This window comes from Sorex araneus, chromosome 7, assembly GCF_027595985.1.
Source record: "Sorex araneus isolate mSorAra2 chromosome 7, mSorAra2.pri, whole genome shotgun sequence".
NCBI lineage: Eukaryota > Metazoa > Chordata > Mammalia > Eulipotyphla > Soricidae > Sorex > Sorex araneus.
Window position 1 is genome coordinate 35,910,323 of NC_073308.1, and position 21,562 is coordinate 35,931,884.

At 48.3% G+C, this 21,562-nt stretch overlaps 1 protein-coding gene across 3 annotated transcripts in view; it reads right to left on the bottom strand.

The window, feature by feature from the left end:
* Positions 1 to 100: 100 nt before the first annotated feature.
* KDM5B (lysine demethylase 5B) overlaps positions 101 to 21,562 on the bottom strand; it is a 76,643-nt gene continuing 55,181 nt past the window's right edge. For all 3 annotated transcript variants that reach the window (XM_055144375.1, XM_055144374.1, XM_055144373.1), the window contains exons 17-27: positions 19,546 to 19,696; positions 19,310 to 19,424; positions 18,417 to 18,772; positions 16,738 to 16,876; positions 14,252 to 14,431; positions 13,301 to 13,459; positions 8,702 to 9,184; positions 7,541 to 7,652; positions 6,057 to 6,211; positions 2,394 to 2,717; positions 101 to 1,857 (exon numbers count right to left, since the gene is read on the bottom strand). In XM_055144375.1, coding sequence (XP_055000350.1) covers positions 1,720 to 1,857; positions 2,394 to 2,717; positions 6,057 to 6,211; positions 7,541 to 7,652; positions 8,702 to 9,184; positions 13,301 to 13,459; positions 14,252 to 14,431; positions 16,738 to 16,876; positions 18,417 to 18,772; positions 19,310 to 19,424; positions 19,546 to 19,696 — 2,312 coding nt within the window. In that variant the 3' untranslated portion in view covers positions 101 to 1,719. The remainder of the gene's footprint in view (positions 1,858 to 2,393; positions 2,718 to 6,056; positions 6,212 to 7,540; positions 7,653 to 8,701; positions 9,185 to 13,300; positions 13,460 to 14,251; positions 14,432 to 16,737; positions 16,877 to 18,416; positions 18,773 to 19,309; positions 19,425 to 19,545; positions 19,697 to 21,562) is intronic.

Here is a 21,562-nt window from a genome sequence, read left to right on the forward strand (position 1 = left end):
GGACACTCTACTGTGTCCAGATTCTTCTCTATGGGCCCCAGAACCCCCGTCAGACAAGGAAAGATATCACAACTGTGGGAAAACTGCAGACAATTAGGAGTCATTCTTAAAGAGATTTAATTATTTTAATTGCAGAAAAGGGGATAATACATTTAAATCTCTGCTACATCACAAACTGCTGTTTTGTTGTTGTTGTTGTTGTTGTTGTTTTATTAAGAGACCCACTAGTTCTACCCATCTGTAGGCTTATGGCTATAGTGTGGGGAAAACAACTATTAGCAACAAAATAGGATAAAGCAAGCAAGAATCTGTTCACCAGAATGTCTTCTCCACTGCAGAAGAGGGTCCTTAGAAAGAGGAGGAAAAGCCGGGGACTGTCCACCACCAGGAATGACAACCAGAGCGACAAAGAGGGGAGAGAGATGGGAAGGCAGAACCTGGTGTGCACAAGTTTTCCTTTGCACACCTCACCCCTAAGCCAGATTCCCTGCCCATCCCAAAGGAATAAGGATATTCTTTGCCAAAGAGGGCTGATTGGAAGGCGGGCGTCATTTGCTATATTCTGAGAAAGCGTATGAAGACAGCATGGCTTTAGAGACAGGCTCCGGGTCCGCGGAAGATGGGGATGCGCGGGGCAGGGCGGGGCGCCGTCTATTCATGGGGACTGGAGCAGGAGACAAAGAATCCCCTAACGTGTGCAGGCTGACATCCGCGGCCACTGCAGCCTGGGCGGGCAGAAGCAAAGCCAGCGTTCCCCTCGGGCTCCTCGAGGCCACGGGAGGGGGGCAGAAGCAGCAGCACGATGCCTCTAACATAACCAGCGCTTAGTGTTCTATAGGACCGAGGATTTATTCCACAATATAAATGGCAACACTGGATACAAGCTACCAAAAAAACCAGGAAGGGGAGGGTGGGGCAGGGAAGCAGCGGGGAGCCACTGGGGTCACAGCGGGGCGGCCGCCAACAGAGCAGCCGCACGCGTCACGAGCCCCTCAGGGACTCGAGGGACCAGACAGTCGCCTTCTGCATATCAGACCAAATGCTAAAGCACCAACACACTGTTCGGAAGTTTGTTTTGTTTGCTTTAATTCCAGCCACTGAAACCAACATAGAAGTTATTGCTTAGATAAATAAACCTAGTCTACCAGGAAAAAGAAAAGTGGATAAGGAAACAAAAACCCCAAAATGAAAAAAGTAAGTTCCCCAATATGGTAACAGAGTAAACAAGAGAGAAGTTCCTCGAATGAGGATTTACTGGAATTTCTGGTGCCCTTCTGGGCACTGAAATTGAGTTGAACTCTTATGCCGGTAAATCCCAGTCAGAGGTCAGATTTTAATGCTATCCATGAGAAGGTGCACGCTCCAATGCCTTCCAAATTGGTGGAAACCCCTGCAAAAAACAGTCAGCATTTCAAACCTCAACAACCACAAACAGCTCTTAAGGAAAAAAATACAAAAAGTGTCAAAAATTTTTTTTAGTTGTTTTTTCTTTTTTTCAAAGAGTTCTGGAAAAATGATCCCATAAGGAGTAGAAATAGCACCTTTTACAGGCTGGATTAAAAGCCAGTCCTGTAGTTTTGCTGAGAAATTGAAGAAATCTTCTTGGTTGGAGTCCTGAATTACATTAGGTAAGGGTGTGTGTGTGTGTGTGTGTGTGTGTCTGTGTGTGTGTGTGTGTGTCTGTGTGTGTCTGTGTGTGCGCGGGTGTGTGCAGTGTGTCTATTTCCGGCTTGGTGCGTCCTTCACAGTGCAGCGCACACAGACGTAGTCTTCCTTCTCCGCCATCTCTGGAGAAACACCAACACAGACCTGATGAAACCACTGATTGCAGCTGCCATCACACTGGACCCAGTCCACCTGGTTACAAAGAGCAGGGAGATGGGGTTTTCAGAGGAAAAAATGTGATTCAAAATTGGGTCGGCCAGCCTCAAGATATTCAGGCCATTTGCCACTAATGGCCACTGACCCACCACTGGGGCCTCTGGCAAAACAGCTAAGCCAAGAGTGTGGCTGGCCCACCAGCCAAAGCAACCAAGTCAAAGCCATTCTTCAAGTCGTGACTGCTTTGGGGTTAAGACAGCGCCGCCCTGTGGTAAGTAAGCAAAAGGGCATTACATCAGCATCCCTCCCACCTTCTTAGCGCCGGGACGGTGAAAGCTGCAGAAGCAGGAAAAGGAGAAAGGGAAGCATGTTTTAAGAGTTTCTTCAGGAAAAGGGAGAAGACCCAGGAACGATGGTAAGAGCACAGGTATCAGTGGGGGAGGGCTGAGCAATCCATTCAGATCAGCTCAAAGCAGAGAAGCAGAAGAGAAAGGCCCAGCGAGATGAGGTCTAGCTTACAGGGTGTCTGAGCTAGGGGAAAGCACGTCCTCTACGGCCCACACCTCACTGACCTCATCTCCTTCTGGCTGCAGGCAGCTCACAGCTGGGCAGATGGCATCTTCGTCCTCAGACTCCTCCTGTTCAGAATAGGATGTATCTGAGGGCAGGGAATGAGTTTCAGCGCAACGAGCTGACTCATAGCTACGCTCTCTCTCTAACTTGAAACTGTTCATGTCCTTTGGGTGGCTCAGTTTGATTTTCTTCTTTTTGGGGTTCCGCATCTTCTGGGTTCGGTCCCACCGCTCACTGGAGAGGCCCTCTCTTTCCAGGCGTCTCTTCGCTTTTCTCTCCAGACTGTTGATTCCACCATCACGCTTCCCACGGCAGCAATCATTCTGGGCAGAAGACGGCAAACACAATTTTAGACTCGAGTCTGCTCAGTGAAGCCCAGAAGCTAAGTCATCGCCCTGTTCCGCACGCAGCACTGAGAATGACCCAGCCTCACCAGAGCCACCACCTCCCCTCACGCCTCTAGCACTCTGCAGGGCTTGGGTTCAACTTCTGCCCCACAGGTAACGCTATGAGAAGAATATTAGGAGAATATTAGGAAAAGAAAATGATAAAGATGAATTCAGTCTCCAAGCCGCCCAGTACCTCCGCTCAGTCCATAACCCAGTAACCAGTGATTATAGTATTTACCTAGAAATTAGGATCTGTACTCTGACAGACTCCTAAGGAACTATGTATCTCTTTAAGGACAAACATCCTCAGGGCCAGATAATCGGGCAGAGGGCAGAGGGCAGGGGAGAGGCACTTACTTTGCACACAGCCAAACCCAGTTCAAATACCAGCACAGCCAGCCAGGAGTATAGGATATAAGCCTTAAGGACGAGGTGTGGCTCCAAAACCATAAATAATCACTTCTACTCTCACCACACATGGGATAGGGTATGTTAACATAACCAATAATGGTGCTATACTATTTTTCATAGAAAAAGAAAAAAACTTAAATGTCAGTATCATTTCATTTTCTCTCTCTCTCTTTTTTTTTGACGGTGGTAGGGGGCGGGGTATACCCAGCAGTGCTCAAGGGTTACTCCTAGATCTGCACATGAATTATTACTGGTGATTGAGGACCAACATTAGGAGCTAGGGATTGACACAGGTTGACTGGCAAACGCCCACTCTAGCCCCAATGCCAGTACCATTTCTCATGCATTTTTCATGAAATTTATCCCACTCCTGTCTAGGAACCTTAAATGTCACAGGCTGGTTCCTTTACTGACATGAAGCAGTAGCAGGCCTTGAACAAGTCTAAGAAACAGGGATTTACTCCCCTCTCAAGCAAGTAGGCACAAAAGAACAGTCATCCTCAGTCTTGGGCACTGGGTTGTTCCCTGAGCTAGTGCAACAATGAATACAGGAGCAACAAAGTCTTCAAAAAAATTGCTTTAGGGCCCTTGAGGTATGTGGAAGGTCAATTCTTTTTTTTTTTGAGAAGAACGGTTTCCAACGACACTGCACCAGCTGCCATTCCCACCACCAGTGGATTTTCCCCTGCACCCACGCCGGCACTGATCCTTCTGATTTTTGTGCTATGTGGGCTGGCGCAATAGCGCAGTGGGTAGGGCGTCTGCCTTGCATACGGCAGACCTGGGTTTGATTCCTGTCCCTCTCGGAGAGCCCGGCAAGCTACTGAGAGCATCCCACCCGCATGGCAGAGCCTGGCAAGCTCCCCGTGGTATATTCGATATGCCAAGAACAGTAACAAGTCTCACAATGGAGACGTTACTGGTGCCCGCTCCAGCCAATCGATGGGCAACGGGACGACAGCGCCACAGTGGCAGTGCCACCGTGTGCATGTGCACGTGTGCACCCTGCTAGTAAGGTGTGATGTGCTCATGACTGTTCTGATTTGCATTTCCTCCATCAGTGATACTGAACAGTTTTTCATAAATTATCGATCATCGCATATCTTCTTAAATTCTTCTCTCCATTTTTTTGTTGAGGTTGTCTGTTTTTGCTTTGTGGGTGGAACACCTGGCTGTGTTCAGTGACCATCTTGGGTGCATGGATTGAACCCGGGTTGGCTGTGTGCAAGATGCAGTACCTCTCTCTGACCTGGCTGTTTGGGTTTCCTTTCACAAAGCTTCCCAAATGCTTCATACAGTTTGGATATTAACCCTTAGCTAATAATAATAATAATTATATTAATTATAATAATAATTTCATCGGCAGGTGTCTTTTGATTTCAGTCATTGTTTCTTTTTGGCACAGAAGCTTCTGAATTGGCTTCAGTTGTTGCTTGTCTGTTTGGCCAGTAGCACTGGTTACTGAAGACCCTGCAGTACTCCCTGTCATGAAGGGTCCGCCTATGCTCTCTCCTCAGTATAATCGACAAATCCAGGCCTGGTGTTGAGGTCTTCAATCCATTTTGAACTGAATTGCGTGTAAGGCGTGGGGAAGGAGTCTGAGTTTGGCCCTGTACATGTGGCTGACCAGCTTTCCTAAAACCACTTGTTGAAGAGGCTTCCCTTCTCTACCTCACACTCCTCACTCCTGTGCCCAAGACTGGCTGTCCACATACCTAAGGATCTATCTCTGGGCTCTTCGGTCCTGATTTTACTATAAAGGATTCATAGTAACATTTAGTCAAGGAAAGAGGAACTGGAACAATAGTTTTGCCTTGCACACAGACGTTCCCCAGCATTCCCGAGCACTACCAGGAGTAATTCCTGAGCACAGAGCCAGAGCATCGCCAGGTGTGGCCTAAAAAGCCAATCAATCAATCAAACTGAGAAAAGAAATGCCTTCCATCTTCCTTTGACTTAAGACTATAGTATATATACCCAATGGGTTATTATTCAGCTGTAAGAAATGATGTAGTCATGCAATTTGTGGCTACATGGATGACACTAGAGGCATGTCAGAGGAGAGGGACGGATACAGAATGATCTCTGTGGATGCGGAATATAAAGAAACAATGTAAGGTAATAAATGGTCAAAGGTGACAGACCCTGGGAGCAGGTCTCCAAAACTGAGCTCACCTAGTGCAGGGCAGAGTCCGTGGGACATTGGGAGAGGGAAGGGAACACTCTGACAGGGGGTGTGGGTACCAGAAACTTGTATGAATGAAACTTATTAAGTAATATTTTTTTCCTTTTGGGTCACACCCAGTGATGCACAGGGGTTACTCCTGGCTCTGCACTCAGGAATCACTCCTGGCAGTGCTCAGGGGACCACATGGGATGCTGGGAATCGAACCGAGGTTGGCCACATGCAAGGCAAACTCCCTACCCACTGTGCTATGACTCCAGCCCTTTTGGTTTTTTTGGGGTCACACCTGGCGATGCACAGGGATTACTGCTGGCTCTGCACTCATGAATCACTCCTGGTGGTGCTCAGGGGATGATATGGGATGGCGGGGATTGAATCTGGGTTGGCTGCATAAAAGATAAACACCCTCCCTGCTGGACTATCGCTTCAACCCCCTGAATAAACTTTTGGAATGGTATTGTGAACCATGGTACCTCAATAAAGTAGGGGTAGGGGAGAGAAGAAAATGGCCATCCTTTAAAAAAAAAAAAATACTCGACCTTGAGCAAGCCTCCACACAGTGACAGCCTGGGGTCAGGGCTATGGACTGGACATCTGCCCTCTTCTCTCTGCTGAGGACAATGCCACTGGAGACCCTCCCTGCCAGCCCCGCCGTCCAGCGCCCTCCAGGCACTCACCTTCTCAGTGCTGGGTCTGGCGGGGGAGCTCCGGTCCGTCTGCTGAGCGGGGCTTGGCTTTGTGAGTAGAGCCTGGTAAAGTTCCTGAATTTCAGGAAGGGATACCTGGAGCAGCTGGGCTTCCATCAACAGCTCATTCACTTCTGGGCTGATACCTATGGAAGAAGAGATCGTGAGAATGACAGCAAACAGTTCACACTGCCCCCCCCCCCCAGTTTAGTCCTGCTAGACACGTAGGTGACTCCAACATGTATCACTCCAACTCTGACCTTTGACAATCATGCTCAGATGAAAGAAGGTTCGCTTAATGTATCCTAAAGCCACAATACAGTAGCCCCAAACTAGATTTGCCCTGGGCTGTGATCATGAGCTAAGTATGAGTCCCACACTAGATCCCATCCCTTGTTTGCTGCTAGTGCAGGAGAAATAACACACGCTGCCCGGACAATCTCTAATAGCATCAAACTGCCCAGGGCATGAATCAAGGAGGAGACATACTCTGGTCTAGTTGCCCAGGGTGCTGTGTCTGGGGACAGCGGCAGCTCTAGGCGGAATGCCCAGGAAACTCATTTAGAGACCACTAGGGGGAAAGGAGCTTGTTCCCAAGTGTGCACAGTCACTACAATCTTCCATAAGAGCTTCAAGTACTGAAGTAACAAGGGAACTTAATATCTGACTTAATATTAATACTTAATATTTAGTCAACAAGATTAATTTTCACTCATGAAAGCAAAAAATGATTCCTCCCTGTATTTCTTTATGCTTATAAACCTTCCAACGTGATCCTTCATTTACTTTTGCAAATCTAACCGACATTTGGGGATAAACCCCTTTATAAAGTAGCTGATCAACAGTGGGCAGGGTGTTTGCCTTGCACGTGGCCGACCCGGGTTCAATTCCCAGCGTCCCATATGGTCCCCTGAGCACCACCAGGGGGTAATTCCTGAGGGCAGAGACAAGAGTAATCCTGTGCATCGCTGGATGTGACTCAAAAGGAAATAAATAAATAAATAAATAAATAAATAAATAAATAAGCAAATAAATAAAGTAGCTGATTATTTACAGCAGAAAGTCTATTGAAATATCTCTTGTTACTATCCAACCCTTAAATAATGCTTATTTCTTTCTTTATTTCTTTCATTCTTTATTTTGCTTTTTGCTCATGCACTCAGGAAATACTCCTGGCGGTGCTTGGGGGATCATATGGGATGCTGGGAATCAAACCTGGGTTGGCCGTGTGCAAGGCAAACACCCTACCCGCTGTGCTATCGCTCCAGCCCCAATAATACTTAATTTTTGTTTGGTGTGTTTGGGTCACAGCTGGCAGTGCTCAGGGCTTACTCCTGGTTCTGTGCCCAGGGATCGCTCTTGGCATGGCTCAAGAAGCCATATGACCTGGGTTGGCCACGTGCAAGCCAAGTGCCCTAACCTGCTGTACTATCTTTCCTCCTCTAAAAACCAAACAGTGTTACCCAACTACCAACCATGGAGAGGGATACGGCTCCGCACAGTCGAGAAGGGAGAGTGTGAATACGAGGTTCTGCTGTCCCGGTCACCAGGCAGAGCAAAGGACGCTGTGCCGGCGGGCTGAGAGACCTGGGAAACAAAGACAGGTGCGTGAGGACTTCTCAGGGTTGGGAGCACGCCCGCTGGCCGGGAGGGCACCCTGGGGAGAGGAGACTTGACTTCCCAAAGCCGAAAGGGAGGTTCCCTGGTATCTGAGATTTTGCCAGATCAATTGTCTCTGCCAAATCTTCATTTTTTTAAAAACTGGATCTGACTTCAGAAGAATGCCATTAGGCGAAAACGGAGCAAATTACATATTCTTTTATCCCTATGTCCTTCCCCCTGTGAAGAAACACACAAGGAACGTAGACATATCATATCCCGTTGTGTAACAAACTGAGGAAGTGCACAGTATCCTTCATCAGGGCAGCAAGGACGCTGTCATCTGGCCCGTGGGCTGCCTACACGGAGCCAGAGTTCACACGCGGGCACTCGCCCATCTGCCTGTCAGACACCGCCCAGGGCTACCCCAGCATCCAGGAGACACTGCTGGACCACAGTAACTGTGACTGCCAGTGCCACCATCAAGCACGATCCTCAACGCCATAATCCCAACAGAGGAAGCTGCGATAAACATTTCTATGACCATGGATGAGCAAGTCAGGATCTGTTCTATTCTTTTCTCTGACATCCTAATAACCAGAACTCATCAAAGCAACACAACTGGATCCATCATCGGCCAAGTGACAGTTTCTGCATTTCAGTATGGCCATGAGGAGACACATATGATTAATATCAGCTCCTTGTTATGATCTCTCACTTAACTCTTGTAATTGATGCTTGTGTGCGTATCTCCTCGACCTTTCTGCAGCCACCTCTCTGGAGGCAGAGAGTAGCCTGCCCACCTTAGCAACAGGAGGGGAGAAGCCTGGACTCTGAGGGATGGGGACACTGGCCAGGACTACTCAGAATACAGTGCCCGCCCTGGCTCAAAGGGCAGTGACAAACCCGTCCCCTTTCCTAGGAGTCCAAGCAGGGGGGAGATTTTCATCTAGCAAAACGAAAACTGAAATGTCTACGTATCAAAGACCTCTGTCCCCCGGGGCCAGGGCGGGAGAGGAGAGCAAGTGCTGACTCACCTTGGCGTCCTCTGGCCCCAGAGCCGCTGAGGCCTGCCCCCGGCTGGACGGTCCCGAGCCCACGCCGTCGTGCACGCACTTGAGGTTCCCCGAGGAGAGCAGCTGCTGGGCTCTGTGCTGCCAGCTCACGGTTCTTTCGATCATATACCGAAGTGCGTCGCCCTCGGGAAGGCGCACGCGGATGCGCTGCAGGGAGGCCAGCAGGGGCAGGATCTTCTCTAGCGGGGGCTTCTCCGACCTCCGACAATGAGGACAAAGCCACACCTGCAGGTCTTGTGTAACGCTGGGCACTGCCACACAGCTGGTGTGGAACGCATCCCTGCAGAGTTCACACTGGACCATGGGGGCGGCCGGGGCCTTCTGGCAGAGGCAGACTTTCAGGTCCGCGCCCGGAGCAGGCGACAGCACTTTCCCTTCGTTGGCTAGTCTGAGGGACTGCAAGGCTTCCATTTCTCTGAGGCGGGCTTCCCCGAGAGTCGCCATCTAAGGGGGGTGACAAGCAGACAGTGCAGTGAGAAAGCTAGCCCGCACCTCGTGGGCAAGGACATGCACTCTGGGCGGGACCGTGTCTGGGGAGAGAACTCTGACACGTGGAGGCCTTCGTGAAGAGGGGACAGACCGGCAAGTGTTCCGAAACATTAGTTACTTCCTGACTCTTCACCATGCTGGTGCACAACCCGGCATGGAGCGGAGGGGAGATGCCACCACGACACGTCTGACCCTCCACGTAGGAGCTGGGGAAGATACCTGACTGGACTTCTCACATTCTGCATCAATGCATGTCTCAAGTTCTCCCTCATTTTAAACTCCACTGGCACTTGTGCCCTTCTCTAGAAAGCCCCCTGATGGGAGTCTTCCAAAGCAGCCAGCGCACCGCGTCTTCCTGCCTCCTGTCTCTCGCTGCCGAGCACTGAGGCACGTGTGCGCGCTGGACCCGATGACAAAGTGGAAGGCCACTTTACCAGACTTTTCTTGCACACACTCACACATCCATGCTCGCATGCATGCACACACACAGTATCTTAAGAGGCATGTTCAAAGTGAGGTGCTTTTCTTGCAGAAAGTGGCAAGCGTGCTCATATAATAGAAAGACAGATCCAGGGAAGCTCTGAGTTCAATAAACCTGTATGAATGATCTGAAAACACAAATGAAATCAACTTCATGGTAAAAAGCAAAAGTGATACTAAGCATGTATCTCCCCTGAGCCATCTTCCATGCCCCAAACACACACTACCAGTATTTACAAACTGCTCCTTTGTAGAGCTTTTACAAAAATGCCTTAGCACCTTATACTGTATACATCAGCTATCCATTTCTCAACAGTGCAAGCTGAGTAGCGGGCCTAACTGCTGCCCCCCTGTTCCCGGGAGAGCTGTGCCCAGCCCTACGAGCCACTCGTTGGTCCATGACTTTGAAAATGTTCTTTCCTTTTCTTAAAATTTTTTTTTGCTTTTTTTGGGTCACACCCGGTGACGCACAGGAGTTACTCCTGGCTCTGCACTCAGGAATTATTCCTGGCGGTGCTCAGGGGTCCCTATGGGATGCTGGGAATTGAACCAGGGTTGGCTGCATGTAAGGTAAATGCCCTACCCGCTGTGCTACTGCTCCAGCCCCTCTCTCCTCTTTTCTTTAGAACTTGGGTGCCGTTAGAGGCTTTACCTTGTTCCAAAGATTTCGTCTGATTTTGTTTTGGGGTTATAGCTGGCGATGCTTAGGGGTTACTCCTGGCTCTGCACTCAGGGCGGGAGAGGACAGGCGAGCGTTCGGCGGGAGGGCGGGAGCACGTGCTCTGCAGCAGGAGACTCCTGGTGATGCTTGGGCGCCCATATGGGATGCCAGGGATCAAATCAGGATCTGCTATGTGCAAGGGCCCTACCTGCCGTACTAGGAACTACCTGAGGTGATGGGAGTAGACCCGGGTGGGTCACTGCCAGATGTGGCTCCAAAGAAAAAAGGCCAGACCACTAAAGCCCTCCTCCAGTACTGAATGGGAAAGCAAGGATTTTTAAACTGGGGTTTCCCAGCTAGGAACAAAAGTTAAAGATTGTAGGACCTGTTCCTTGTCCCAGTTCTGTTCCCAAAATCCTTAAAATGTTCGTTTGTAACAGTTAAAGACATCCCCAGTTACCACCACCTTTGCATCCTGATTCTCCAGATGAGACTCAGTCCTGAGGCCAGAAGGGACCTGCCACCAGTGGAATGAAGCAGCAGCATGTGAACAGGTGTGAGTATGTGTTTGGGAGGGGTTTTTGGCTTCTAAAAAGACAACACCTTGGGCAAGAGTGAGAGTACAGAGGACAGGGCGTTCGCCTTGCATACAGCCTACCCAGGCTTCCGTCCCTGGTACCCTTATGTTCCCCCATGCACAGCTTGGAGTAATCCCAAAGCAAAGAGCAGGAGCAGATCTGAGTGCAGCGAGGTACAGCCACTTTCTTCTGTAGATTAAAAAAAGGAGCAGAGTCTGGGCGGGAGAAGACAGGCGCGTGTTCGGCAGGAGGGCTGGAGCAAGTGCTCTGCAGCAGGAGACTGGAGTCCAGCCCAGAAGAGCACAGTCCTGAGAGCAGCTCCTGAGCACCACTGGGTAGTCCCCAAACCAAAAGAATAAAATATGAATCTAAATATACAAGCAATATTGTGGACTATGTGACAATAAAGTGTCTCTTATAATTTAAAAGGAGGAAGCCAGTGACTGGCTATTCAAAATTCTCTCAGCCAGGGGGCTGGAGAGAGAGGACAGTGGGCAGGGTGCTTGTTTTGCCAGGCTGACCCAGGTTTGACCCCCAGCACCCCAGATGGCTCCAACCCCCATCACAGATGGTCCCTGAGGGCAGAAACGGGAGTAACCTCTGAGCAGCACCAGGTGTGGACCCAAACCAAAACAAACAATTAGTTCTAATCAATAGGTAAAGCACTAAGTCTGTAAGTCAGCCTGTGAACAAAGACTATATGGGCACAGACTAGCTAAAAGATAAGACATGCAAATATCCAGATAAAACCAGGTAATACAAACACAAACCACACAGTTTCATGTTCAATAACCAAGATGGTGGTCCATTATGTACCATTAGAACCTGACTGTATGCACAGATAAATATGCCCAAAGAAAGGCATGTTACAGAGGCTGAGGGTATGGCTCAGGGGCAGAGCACATGCCTTGTGTGTTAAGGACCTGGGTCCAATCCCTGGCACATATCACAAAAACAAAACAAGACATAAAAGCATGTTTCAAAATACATATATGTTAAGACTGCCCCAGGTCAGGCCAGAGAGTGGCAGGCAGGAAGAATCGTGCTCCAGCCCGAGGAGGAGCCACATGTAAACTCCAACTCTAGAATGAGTGATGCTTTTGTGCCAGTAACAGCATCTAAATGGTCTTACAAAAAGTAGTCTTGGGGCAGGAGCGGTAACACAGCAGGTAGGGCATTTCATTTGCTTTGCACTCGGCCAACCCGGGTTCAATTCCCAGCATCCCATAGGGTCCCCTGAGCACCGCCAGGAGTAATTCCTAAGTGCAGAGCCAGAAGTAACCCCTGTGCATCGCCGGGTGTGAACCATAAAGCAAAAAAAAAAAAAAAAAACAAGTACAGTCTTCAGGGGCTGGAGAGATAGTATGTACAGTGGATTGGGCTCTGGTATTGCATGCTGTTGACATAGGTCCAATTCCCTGCGCCCCATATGGTTCCACAAGCCCTGCCAGGAGTCGACTTGAGCAAAGAGTAAGCCCAAGCACTACAGGGTATGGCCCCCAAACTACAACAACAGAAAAGGACAAACCTCTAGTTATGGAAAAAGTCCTATACTGTTTTATCTTCAATTTGGGGTGGGGAAGCCTCACTGAATGGTGTTTAGGGCTTACCCCTGGCTCTGCACTCAAGGATCATTCCTGCTGAGGCTCAGGGGATGACATGGGGTACAGAAAGTCACTTACCTGCGTACTCTCTCGCCCCTTTATCAGTAATAACACTAAAAAACTGTACCTGCATATCTGAAAGCAGTGAGATGAGTAAATGCTAACATACCTCAGCATAAGAAAAAGGTTTGAAATGACCGCAGGTGACAGAGCTCCACTTCCTGTGGTTATCACTTTATAATACATATACATTAACTCATACGTTGTACTAATAATGAGCATTAGTACATGTGAAAATAATATGTGTAAATTATGGTCCAATAAAACTCTTTTTTAAAAAGCATCCAAGTTACATAGCTACTGTCATTTGTCCCAATACTGAGTTCACTGAACATCAGCGGGTTGCGGCTTCACCTTGAAGATGGCAACATCCTCATCAACAGCGCTGACTCAAAAAGTATGTCAGACTAAACCACTCCAGCATGCTTTCAAGCGCAATAGTTACTGTAACACTGCCCTGTGCTGGCCTGGAAATCCCCTGTGCACCCGAACTAGCCCACGGCCTCTGCCAGACAGGAAGGCACTGGTTCCCTCAATCTTCTCCCCTTAACACATCTCCTGGCAAAACTTAGAGCTGACAGCTTTTACCAAGTCCTTCTGGGGAAACTTCTCTTCCACTTGCCCTCACACCCCTGTGGGCAGAGAAGGCTGAGAAGGCCCCTCTCACCACGCCCCGCCCCATGCGTACCGCAGAGGCTGTCTCCGGGCTCTCCGTCAACGCTCGCTCCAGGTCGCTCAGACTCTCTAATCTGGTGCTCTTCTTCTTCCCACTCGGCAAAGCCTCCTTCGCCTTTCTCTGCTTTCTTTTCAACCCCGAAGGGCCAATATCACATCGAGGGCACAGAACCTAGGGTGGGACAGAGCACAATCACCAGTGAAAGGACTTTAAGACTACGCATTGGAAGTCCCCCAAACAGACCTAAGCAGTGAGGTTGTAAATGCCTTGGTATTTAAATTTTAGCACAAAGGTCTCTACAAAGGAAGAGAGGACACAGAGGGCTAAGGAGGGAATAAGGAAAACTCAAAAGACTGGCTTGGATTCTAGACTTAGTAGAAATGTGATCTGTGTCAATTCAGTCGCAGTGTATCAGTTCATTAAGACACAGAACATGCAACTCTTGGCACTTTTATGAATGGCAGATGAGACTATGTATCAGGCTCTCATAGATGTATGCAATCTGAGGGTCCCAGGCCCTGGCTCAGGGGCAGAGCACTTGCCTACTGGGTGGAAGGCTGCAACCATCCCTAGCACTGTCCCACACACGGAGTCAATCCTGCATGCAACCATCTGCCACTTGCTATTACCTGGCCAAGAAAATGTACAGGATCCCCAGGGCACAGTGGCCAAGGTATGGCGCCAGGTCACAGCCACAACCAAAAAAGGGCAAAGGGTGGGGGTGGGGAGACTAGGCAACAGAAAAAGCATGGCCATGGCTAACAGTCCAATTTCAACAGGAGCTGCTTTTCCTTAGATACTGAGCACTACTCCCAAGCGTACCCAGGAAACACGTCCTTCTACTAGAAGCATGGAAGAATTGTCTAGCTCGACTAAAAAACAACTCAAAGGACATCAATGCCACCTGTGTAAGACTGCATATTTTTCACCTAAAACTTTACATATGGATGGTTGCAAACTTACCTCTAAGAGAGAATAGGAAGAATTCTCAGTCAAGAATGTGTTAGCAGCACATTCTTTCCAAGCCTGAACCTCAGCTACTAGCAACTCCAGCCTTGGCAGAGAATCCAGATGTACCGGGATAGCTCGACCTCGAGTGACAAGTTCTAGAAGTGTGTCCAATACTGGTACACGTCCTCCAACCTAGTAAATCAAGAGAAATTGCACCATAAGAACAAATACTAGTATGGGAGGTGAGGGAAACATACTTCAGGCTAAGTTTGTTCTATGATTTCACCATATGTTTTGTGATTCTACCACAGTATATTCTAAACAAGAGGGGCAGAGGTGTGGGTGACTTTGCATTCACTTGACAAAAACCCTGGAAGAATCTGGGGTCTGTGCTAGGCCCCCACACAAAGGGACAGTTGCTGTCCCAGTGTACTGACTATCTTTATTCCCTTCTAAATCTCCCTATCGTCTCGGTTCCAATAGACTAAAAAAGAAAACTTAACATCCATCCTGACTTTCATAAATTAACCAAAGGCATGGTACTCCAATCCACCTGATGATGAATTAAGCAGCTCAGCCTAAGCTGTCACAGGCACTAAAACAAAGTGAAAAGGCCTGCTGGCTCCACGCTAGCACTCGTAAGAGCCACACGGACAGCTCATTTGCACTGTGCTCTGGGCGCCAACCTCAGATATACTGATTCAGTTAAGAGTGTCTTCCTGAACTTGCATTTCTAACAAGCTTTCAGCTGCTGAGGGCTGGAGAATAAGGCCCCCAAAGAGTATACTAAGATAAAAATATAAGCATATCTAGGCTGGGGTCTGGGTAGGCATCCCATGTGGTACCCGAGTACCGCCATAATTCTGGAGCACAGAGCCATGGGTAATCCCTGAGGATTGCTGGGTGTGGTCTCAAACCCAAGACAAAACATTCAACATGAATAATAATAATAAAAAAATCACATAAAAATTTTATTTGTAAGTTTGATGGCCTCAACAACAACAACAAAATCTAAGACTTAATGCTGATATAAATAAAAATTTTAAGCTTAGTCTGTCCATTAAAATTTTTTTTTTTGGCTTTTTGGGTCACACCCGGTGATGCACAGGGGTTACTTCTGGCTCATACACTCAGGAATTACTCTTGGCAGTGCTCAGGGGACCATATGGGATGCTGGGAATCAAACCCGGGTCGGCCGCGTGGAAGGCAAACTCCCTACCCGCTGTGCTATTGCTCCAGCCCACTACATAAAATCTAGTTTTATGAATTAGAGAGATGAAGGATGACACCCCATACCACTACTGACTCACCAAGAGAAAGAGCAAAGCATCTTGATTTCTTTGTCCCCTGTCTACTGGCCTTTCAATACCAATGGTGCCATTCTTCTATAGATGGTGATGCCCAAAGTCAGTAAAGTCTCATGTTTTGTTTTTTCTCACAGCAAATAGCAAGACCAAACTTACTCATCAAATAACAAACTATCCAAATAACAAACTAACCACTACAGGCAAGAGGCTACTGTAGATGGGACAAATGGGTCCACTAGAAGTGGGTAAGAAGTGGGTGGCTCATTACATGGCACATCACCTGGCTCTCACTCTCTATCCATGTGCTGCAAGTGAGCTGGGCGAGATAGTGAGGCGATGCTCAGGGATTATTCCAGGCTCTGCACTCAAATTACTCCTGGCAGGGCCTGGGGGACCATATGGGACACTGCGAGTCAAATGCAGGTCAGCTGTTGCAAGGCAAATTCCTCCTCACTGTACCATGACTCTGGCTCCAGGGTTCAATTTTCTAATCCATCCTGCCTCTGTGTCTTTGAAAATGAGCAAGTTTGTACAGTTTCATGGTGCCATTTGACAGACATCAGAGCATACTACAAAGACTGCCCCCAGCCAGGGGCTACAATGAAACCAAAGCTGGAAGTGCTCCCTTTCCTAATGCTCACAACACCCATTCCACAGTAGCAAGAAATGTCTTGTACCTGACAAGCTCTCATCACTACTTTTCTCCTGAATACTGTTCTTATACTAAGAGTTGAAAGGTTTGGCTGTTTGGGCTGTTTGGGACTCCATTTTGTAGGGCTTCAAATTTGTCTTCTGAAATACCACAGCACAGTGCCAGAAAACACTGTGGACGCCCGTGACAGGACACGTGCACTGGAGAGGCAAGGCAACACTCCTGGCACTCAGTCTCATTCTGCAATAATGAAGTGCTCGGAGGAAATGGCAGGAGGTGGGGAGAGAAGACACTGCCAGGAAGCTGATTGTGGACCTCAAGACGAAGTCCTCATTTTCAGTTCTCTTTAGATATGGGCGCTCCCAAGTTCCCCAAAAGTTGACCGAGTATCTAAGCTTTGAATCTCGAGTCGACTGGTTGAGACAAATGTGAGAAATCCATCTCTAACAGCCAACCCCAATGCTGAACTGCAGCCCACAAGTCCTGCTTCAGGCTCCTCTCAGATGCACTCCAACCCCCAGGCTTCCACGGGAACCAACCTGCAGGGCCTCGACGTCCTGCAGCCAGTCTTTGGCTTTCTGCACGGAGTCTCGGAGAGCTACGCCACTAGGGAGATACGCGGGGATCTCCTCAATCTCCTTCACTGCAGTGGCAAGGCTGTTCAAAGAGTGCCGCGGTCTGTAAAAATGATTTGGTATCATGATTCCCTGTTCTTAAGGTTTACCAAATGAAAACAGCCCTCCTGGGGCAAGGGATATGGCTCAACTGCTATGTGGGAAGTCCTGGGCTCAATCCCTGGCACCCCATACTTCCTCTCAAGTACCGCTAGTGTGGTCCCACACACAAAATAAGATCATTTTCAAACACAGTTCATTATGTCAAATGAATTCATTATTTCAATCATTAAGGTCAGAATGGCTGCATCAAACGTAGGAACACTAGGCTACGGAGAGTCTAGCTTATGGACAGGAGGAAATCATTTGTATGCAGGAGCCCTAGGCTCAATTCCTAGCATCACATGGTCCCCTATAAACCAGAAATAAAAAGATTAAAAAAAAAAAAGGTTAAGCACATCTAAGATAAATTATGTCAAATCCCACTCATCACTGATTTTAGGATGGTGATAACACAAATTTACACTTGTGAAGGGTTGTTAGTGTTATGTGAAACTATACACTGCTGAAACTCAAAAACTTTAAGAAAATAAAAGTTCTCTAAGATATCAACACAGCTAGGGCCTGGTGATGCCCTGCATGCAGGAGGCCCAGGTCTGATGCCCAGTGCCAGCTCAGAAGTGACCCCTCAGCAGAGAGCTGGGACGGGCACTGAGCACTGCTGGGTGTGACCCCTCCCCAAGCCACAGGCAAACAAAATAAGCCAATAATGCACTAAAGCACTCTCTACTCAACCTTTGGATTATTAAAGTCTATGATTTTTTTTTTTTGGTAGTTTATGATGCTGACTGGACCAACACAGATCTATCGGGGTGAAAGCAGTATCAGCTCCAAATCCAATCAAATCTCTAACACTGGCAGAGTGTCCTGAATTACTTAATCAACCTCACGAATTTATAGTCCTAATCCACTGGAAGTTACTGGCACTCTCTTCATTTTACACAGCAGTGCCATCAGTCTTTCAAGTGACTTGATATCTTACTAAGTGCAATTTTACTGGGGAGTGGGAGAGGGCAGCGGACCCCAGTGGTGCTCAGAAGGCTGGGGGCTCCACAAACTAGGCCACGGTTCAGTGCGAGGGCCCAATAAATACTGTGGTGTTGCTTAGGTCCTGCAGTGCCGGGGATTACCCTGGCTACCCCAGCAGTGTTTAGGGGCCCCCAGAACTGCAGCCAGTCTTACTCAGGTGATCACGTAGTCCTGGGCATCAGACACCCCTGACCACAGGCCAATCACAGCCTTAGCCCCTGTACTGTCTGTCTGTCCCTTAACTGTGGCTTTCAATATTACTCGTGATATTTTTTCTTCCTTCTCTCAAAGATGGTACTATCAAGGTGGTTGCAGAAAACTTCCTTAAGCTGACTTGAAAAAAGGCACGCCCATTTCCATCATCTCATAACCAGCAGGTAACTTAGGAGTCTTCGGCTGAAATTCCAAACTAACCCCTACTACCTCATGGATTTCTCCGACCCCGCGCCTACTGTGCTCTGGACACATGGCAATGACCCATTTTCCCGAGCCCCAGAGGGGAGCGTGCCCTTTACCTGGCCTTGAGGAGACTCTTGGCTTTGTCATCCCAGTGCTCCGACACCGTGAGCAGCTCCTGAAGCCGGGCCATCGCCTTCTCCACCGCCGAGTAAGGGGCCAGGCCCACTCCCAGGTCTATGAGGCGTCTCATATCATCTAAAGTCAGGGAGGCGGGGTCCAGGCAGGCCTGCCGCACCTCTTCCAGCCAGCGCGCCTGCTCGAGGCGGGTGCGCATCTCGGCCAGCTGGGGCAGCTCGACATCGAAGTCGAAGCTGACGTCGAGCAGGTCCTGCAGCTTGGCGGCACTGGGCATCTCCTCGGAGAGCAGCTGCTGGCTGTGCTGCTGGAAGTCTTCCACGCGGTTCAGGAGATCCTGGGGAAACAGTGAAATATCAGAAAGCCACTGATTATTTCATCAAAATAGTACTTCCAGTGATTGTCTTATTTCATGCTCAGAACCTTCAAGGCCCCAATTCATGTAACAGTCTTCCGTGCCATAGGTAAGAAATGTGTCAGCAGACAGCTGACACAGGGACTGTCCCACAAACCCCGACCAGGGCCTGCAGCGACGGCACAGTGGGGAGGGCACTTGTCTTACAGGTGGCCAAACCGTGTTCAATCCCTGACAATTCTGACCTCTGCCAGGAGCGAACCCTGAGCACAGGGACAGGAGTGAGCCCTGAGCATCGCCAGGTACAGTGCAAAAAGAGAAAGAAAAGAGGGAAAAACCAGAAAAGATAAGCTCAATTACAAGTCACTAGTGGTCACTTTCAAAGCAAACTGTACAACTTTGTCCCTTGTCAGCCTGTGATCAGACTTAGTGCTCTGGTTAGGCTTTCAGATGATGTACTGGTGTGTCAAGTTTAGTGATGACATGAGGGTCACAGAGACTCTCCCCGCCCCGAGCTACCTTCAGCAAGGGCGTCTGGCTGAGGACGCAGGGAAGTGCGTAGAGCTGCGTCACGAACTGCCGGAGCTCATTCACTGTCAACTGGTTTTGGGATTTCCCCCCACCAGATCGGTACCTACAAAGAGAAGCCAGGGAGAGCCAGGTGAGAACACGGTCGCCATTCCCAGGAACGCAGGCCCGCGGGAAAACCCGTCACAACAGGTCTCAGAGTCTGGCCGAGACTCAGAAGCACACACCTCGTTTGCCGTTTGCCATTAAGCAGCTGCTGTGCAACAGAGGCGCATTTCTCTGCATCTTGTGTGACTAAGCGAAGGTGACGCAAAAGGTCATTGTCTGGGAATTTCTTCATTTCAGATTCTTCAATTAAAGCTTTAAAACTGACAAGACCTAGGGATAAAGAACAGATCATGTTTTGTCAGTGTTATATCACTACTACCAGTGACAAAATACAGAAAAGGTCTTTACTTTTCTAAATTCTTATCTGTAGATACCATTGTAAAAGGCCCATGAAAGTTGGGGTCGAGGAGATGGGTCAGTGTTGGGCACAGCAGCCCAGGCGCAGTTCCCAGGACCTAGCACTGCAGGTGCAGACCAGTGTTTAAGAAACAAAGTGTAGAGAAGATGTAAACAAGTGCCCAGAACTGGTCTTATGTGGGAATTATTAAAATACATAATTATTAAAATACACAAATGGAAAACTCATTTGTCTAAACAAAGTGAAAACATTTATATTGTGGTTTGAACCAATTCCTCTTGCAGTTTATCCTACAGCTGAGAAGAGTGCAGGATTACCTAGAAACTTACAAAGAGAAAGTAAGATACTTCAAAAGAGAAAGCAAGCAAGCCATGGCTTTCCTTGGCTTGGAGAGAAGAGGGTTTTAATTAATTGAAATGACTCAGCATTTCAGACACTTCTAGCTTAATGCCATTTGTCCTGAAACACAGTTCTGTCATCACTCTTAAAATTTTTCCAACATCATCTCACATCAGAGAGACTGGCACACATCAAAAAGAATCAACAACTAGTGTTGGCATGGATGCAGGGAGAAAGACTGTTGGTGGGAATGCTTACTGGTCCAGCCTTTTTGGAAAACAATATGGGCATTCCTCAAAAACACAGAAATTGAGGGGCTGGAGCAATAGTACAGGGTAGGGCATTTGCCTTGCACATGGCCGACCTGGGTTTGATTCCCAGCATCCCATATACCCATGCGGTCCCCTGAGCACCGCCAAGAGTAATTCCTAAGTGGATGAGCCAGGAATAACCCCCTGTGCATCGCTGGGTATGACCCAAAAAGCAAAAAAAAAAAAAAAAGAAGACTGCACTCATTTGTGGAATATAAAAAACTAGTAAGAGACTAATACCCAAGGCCAGAGGAAAAGAAGGGGCCAGGAGGACTAGTCAATGGTAGGAATCTTGACACAAGTGTGTGGGGACAAAAGGTAGTTAGGACAGAGAAGGGTCCAGTGTGACAATAGTTAGAAATGGATCACTCAATACAAGAACTGAGTATTGAAAGCAGGTAAAGGGATATATCTTTCAATATCTGTATTGAAGACCATAATGCCCAAAAGGGGGTGGAGGGGGAAGGGAGAGAGGGAAAAGAGAGAGAGAAAAAGAGAAAGAGAGAGGGTAAGGGGAGAGATAAAGGGGAGGAGAGCAAGAGAGAAGAAAGCCTGCCACAGAGGTGGGGACTAGTGATGGGACAGGTGTTGGAATACTCTATGACTGAACAACTTTGTAACTGTGCTTCTAACTGTGATTCAATTATATAAAAAAAAATTTAATAAATTTTTAAAATTTCAATGGGGGGGGGGGAAGTTTCCCTTAGAAGTCAGAGTGTTGGGACAACTATAGTTGCTGCCCTGCATACAGCTGATGTCACATACAGGACCTGGAGCACAAAGTAGAGCCCAAACAGCCCGAGGACCAGAGTGTGTCACAAACCTCACACCCCCCACCAACAAAAATTCTTTTTTTGACCTTAACTAGTGGTGCCTTACTCCTGGCTGTGCTCAGGGATCCCTCCTGGTGGGCCTCAGGGGACCATAGGGAGCGCGAACCCCAGGTGAGCAGCATGCAAGCAAGCTCTCCACCCACTGCACTATCACGCAGGCCCTCAAAAACATTTTTTTAATAGAAATTTTTTCTAAGGACTGTAGAGACAACGCAGTGGTAGGCATCACATATGGTCCCCTGAGCCAGGATTAAGTTCAAGTACTACCGTGTGGCCTTAAAACAAAAACAAATAA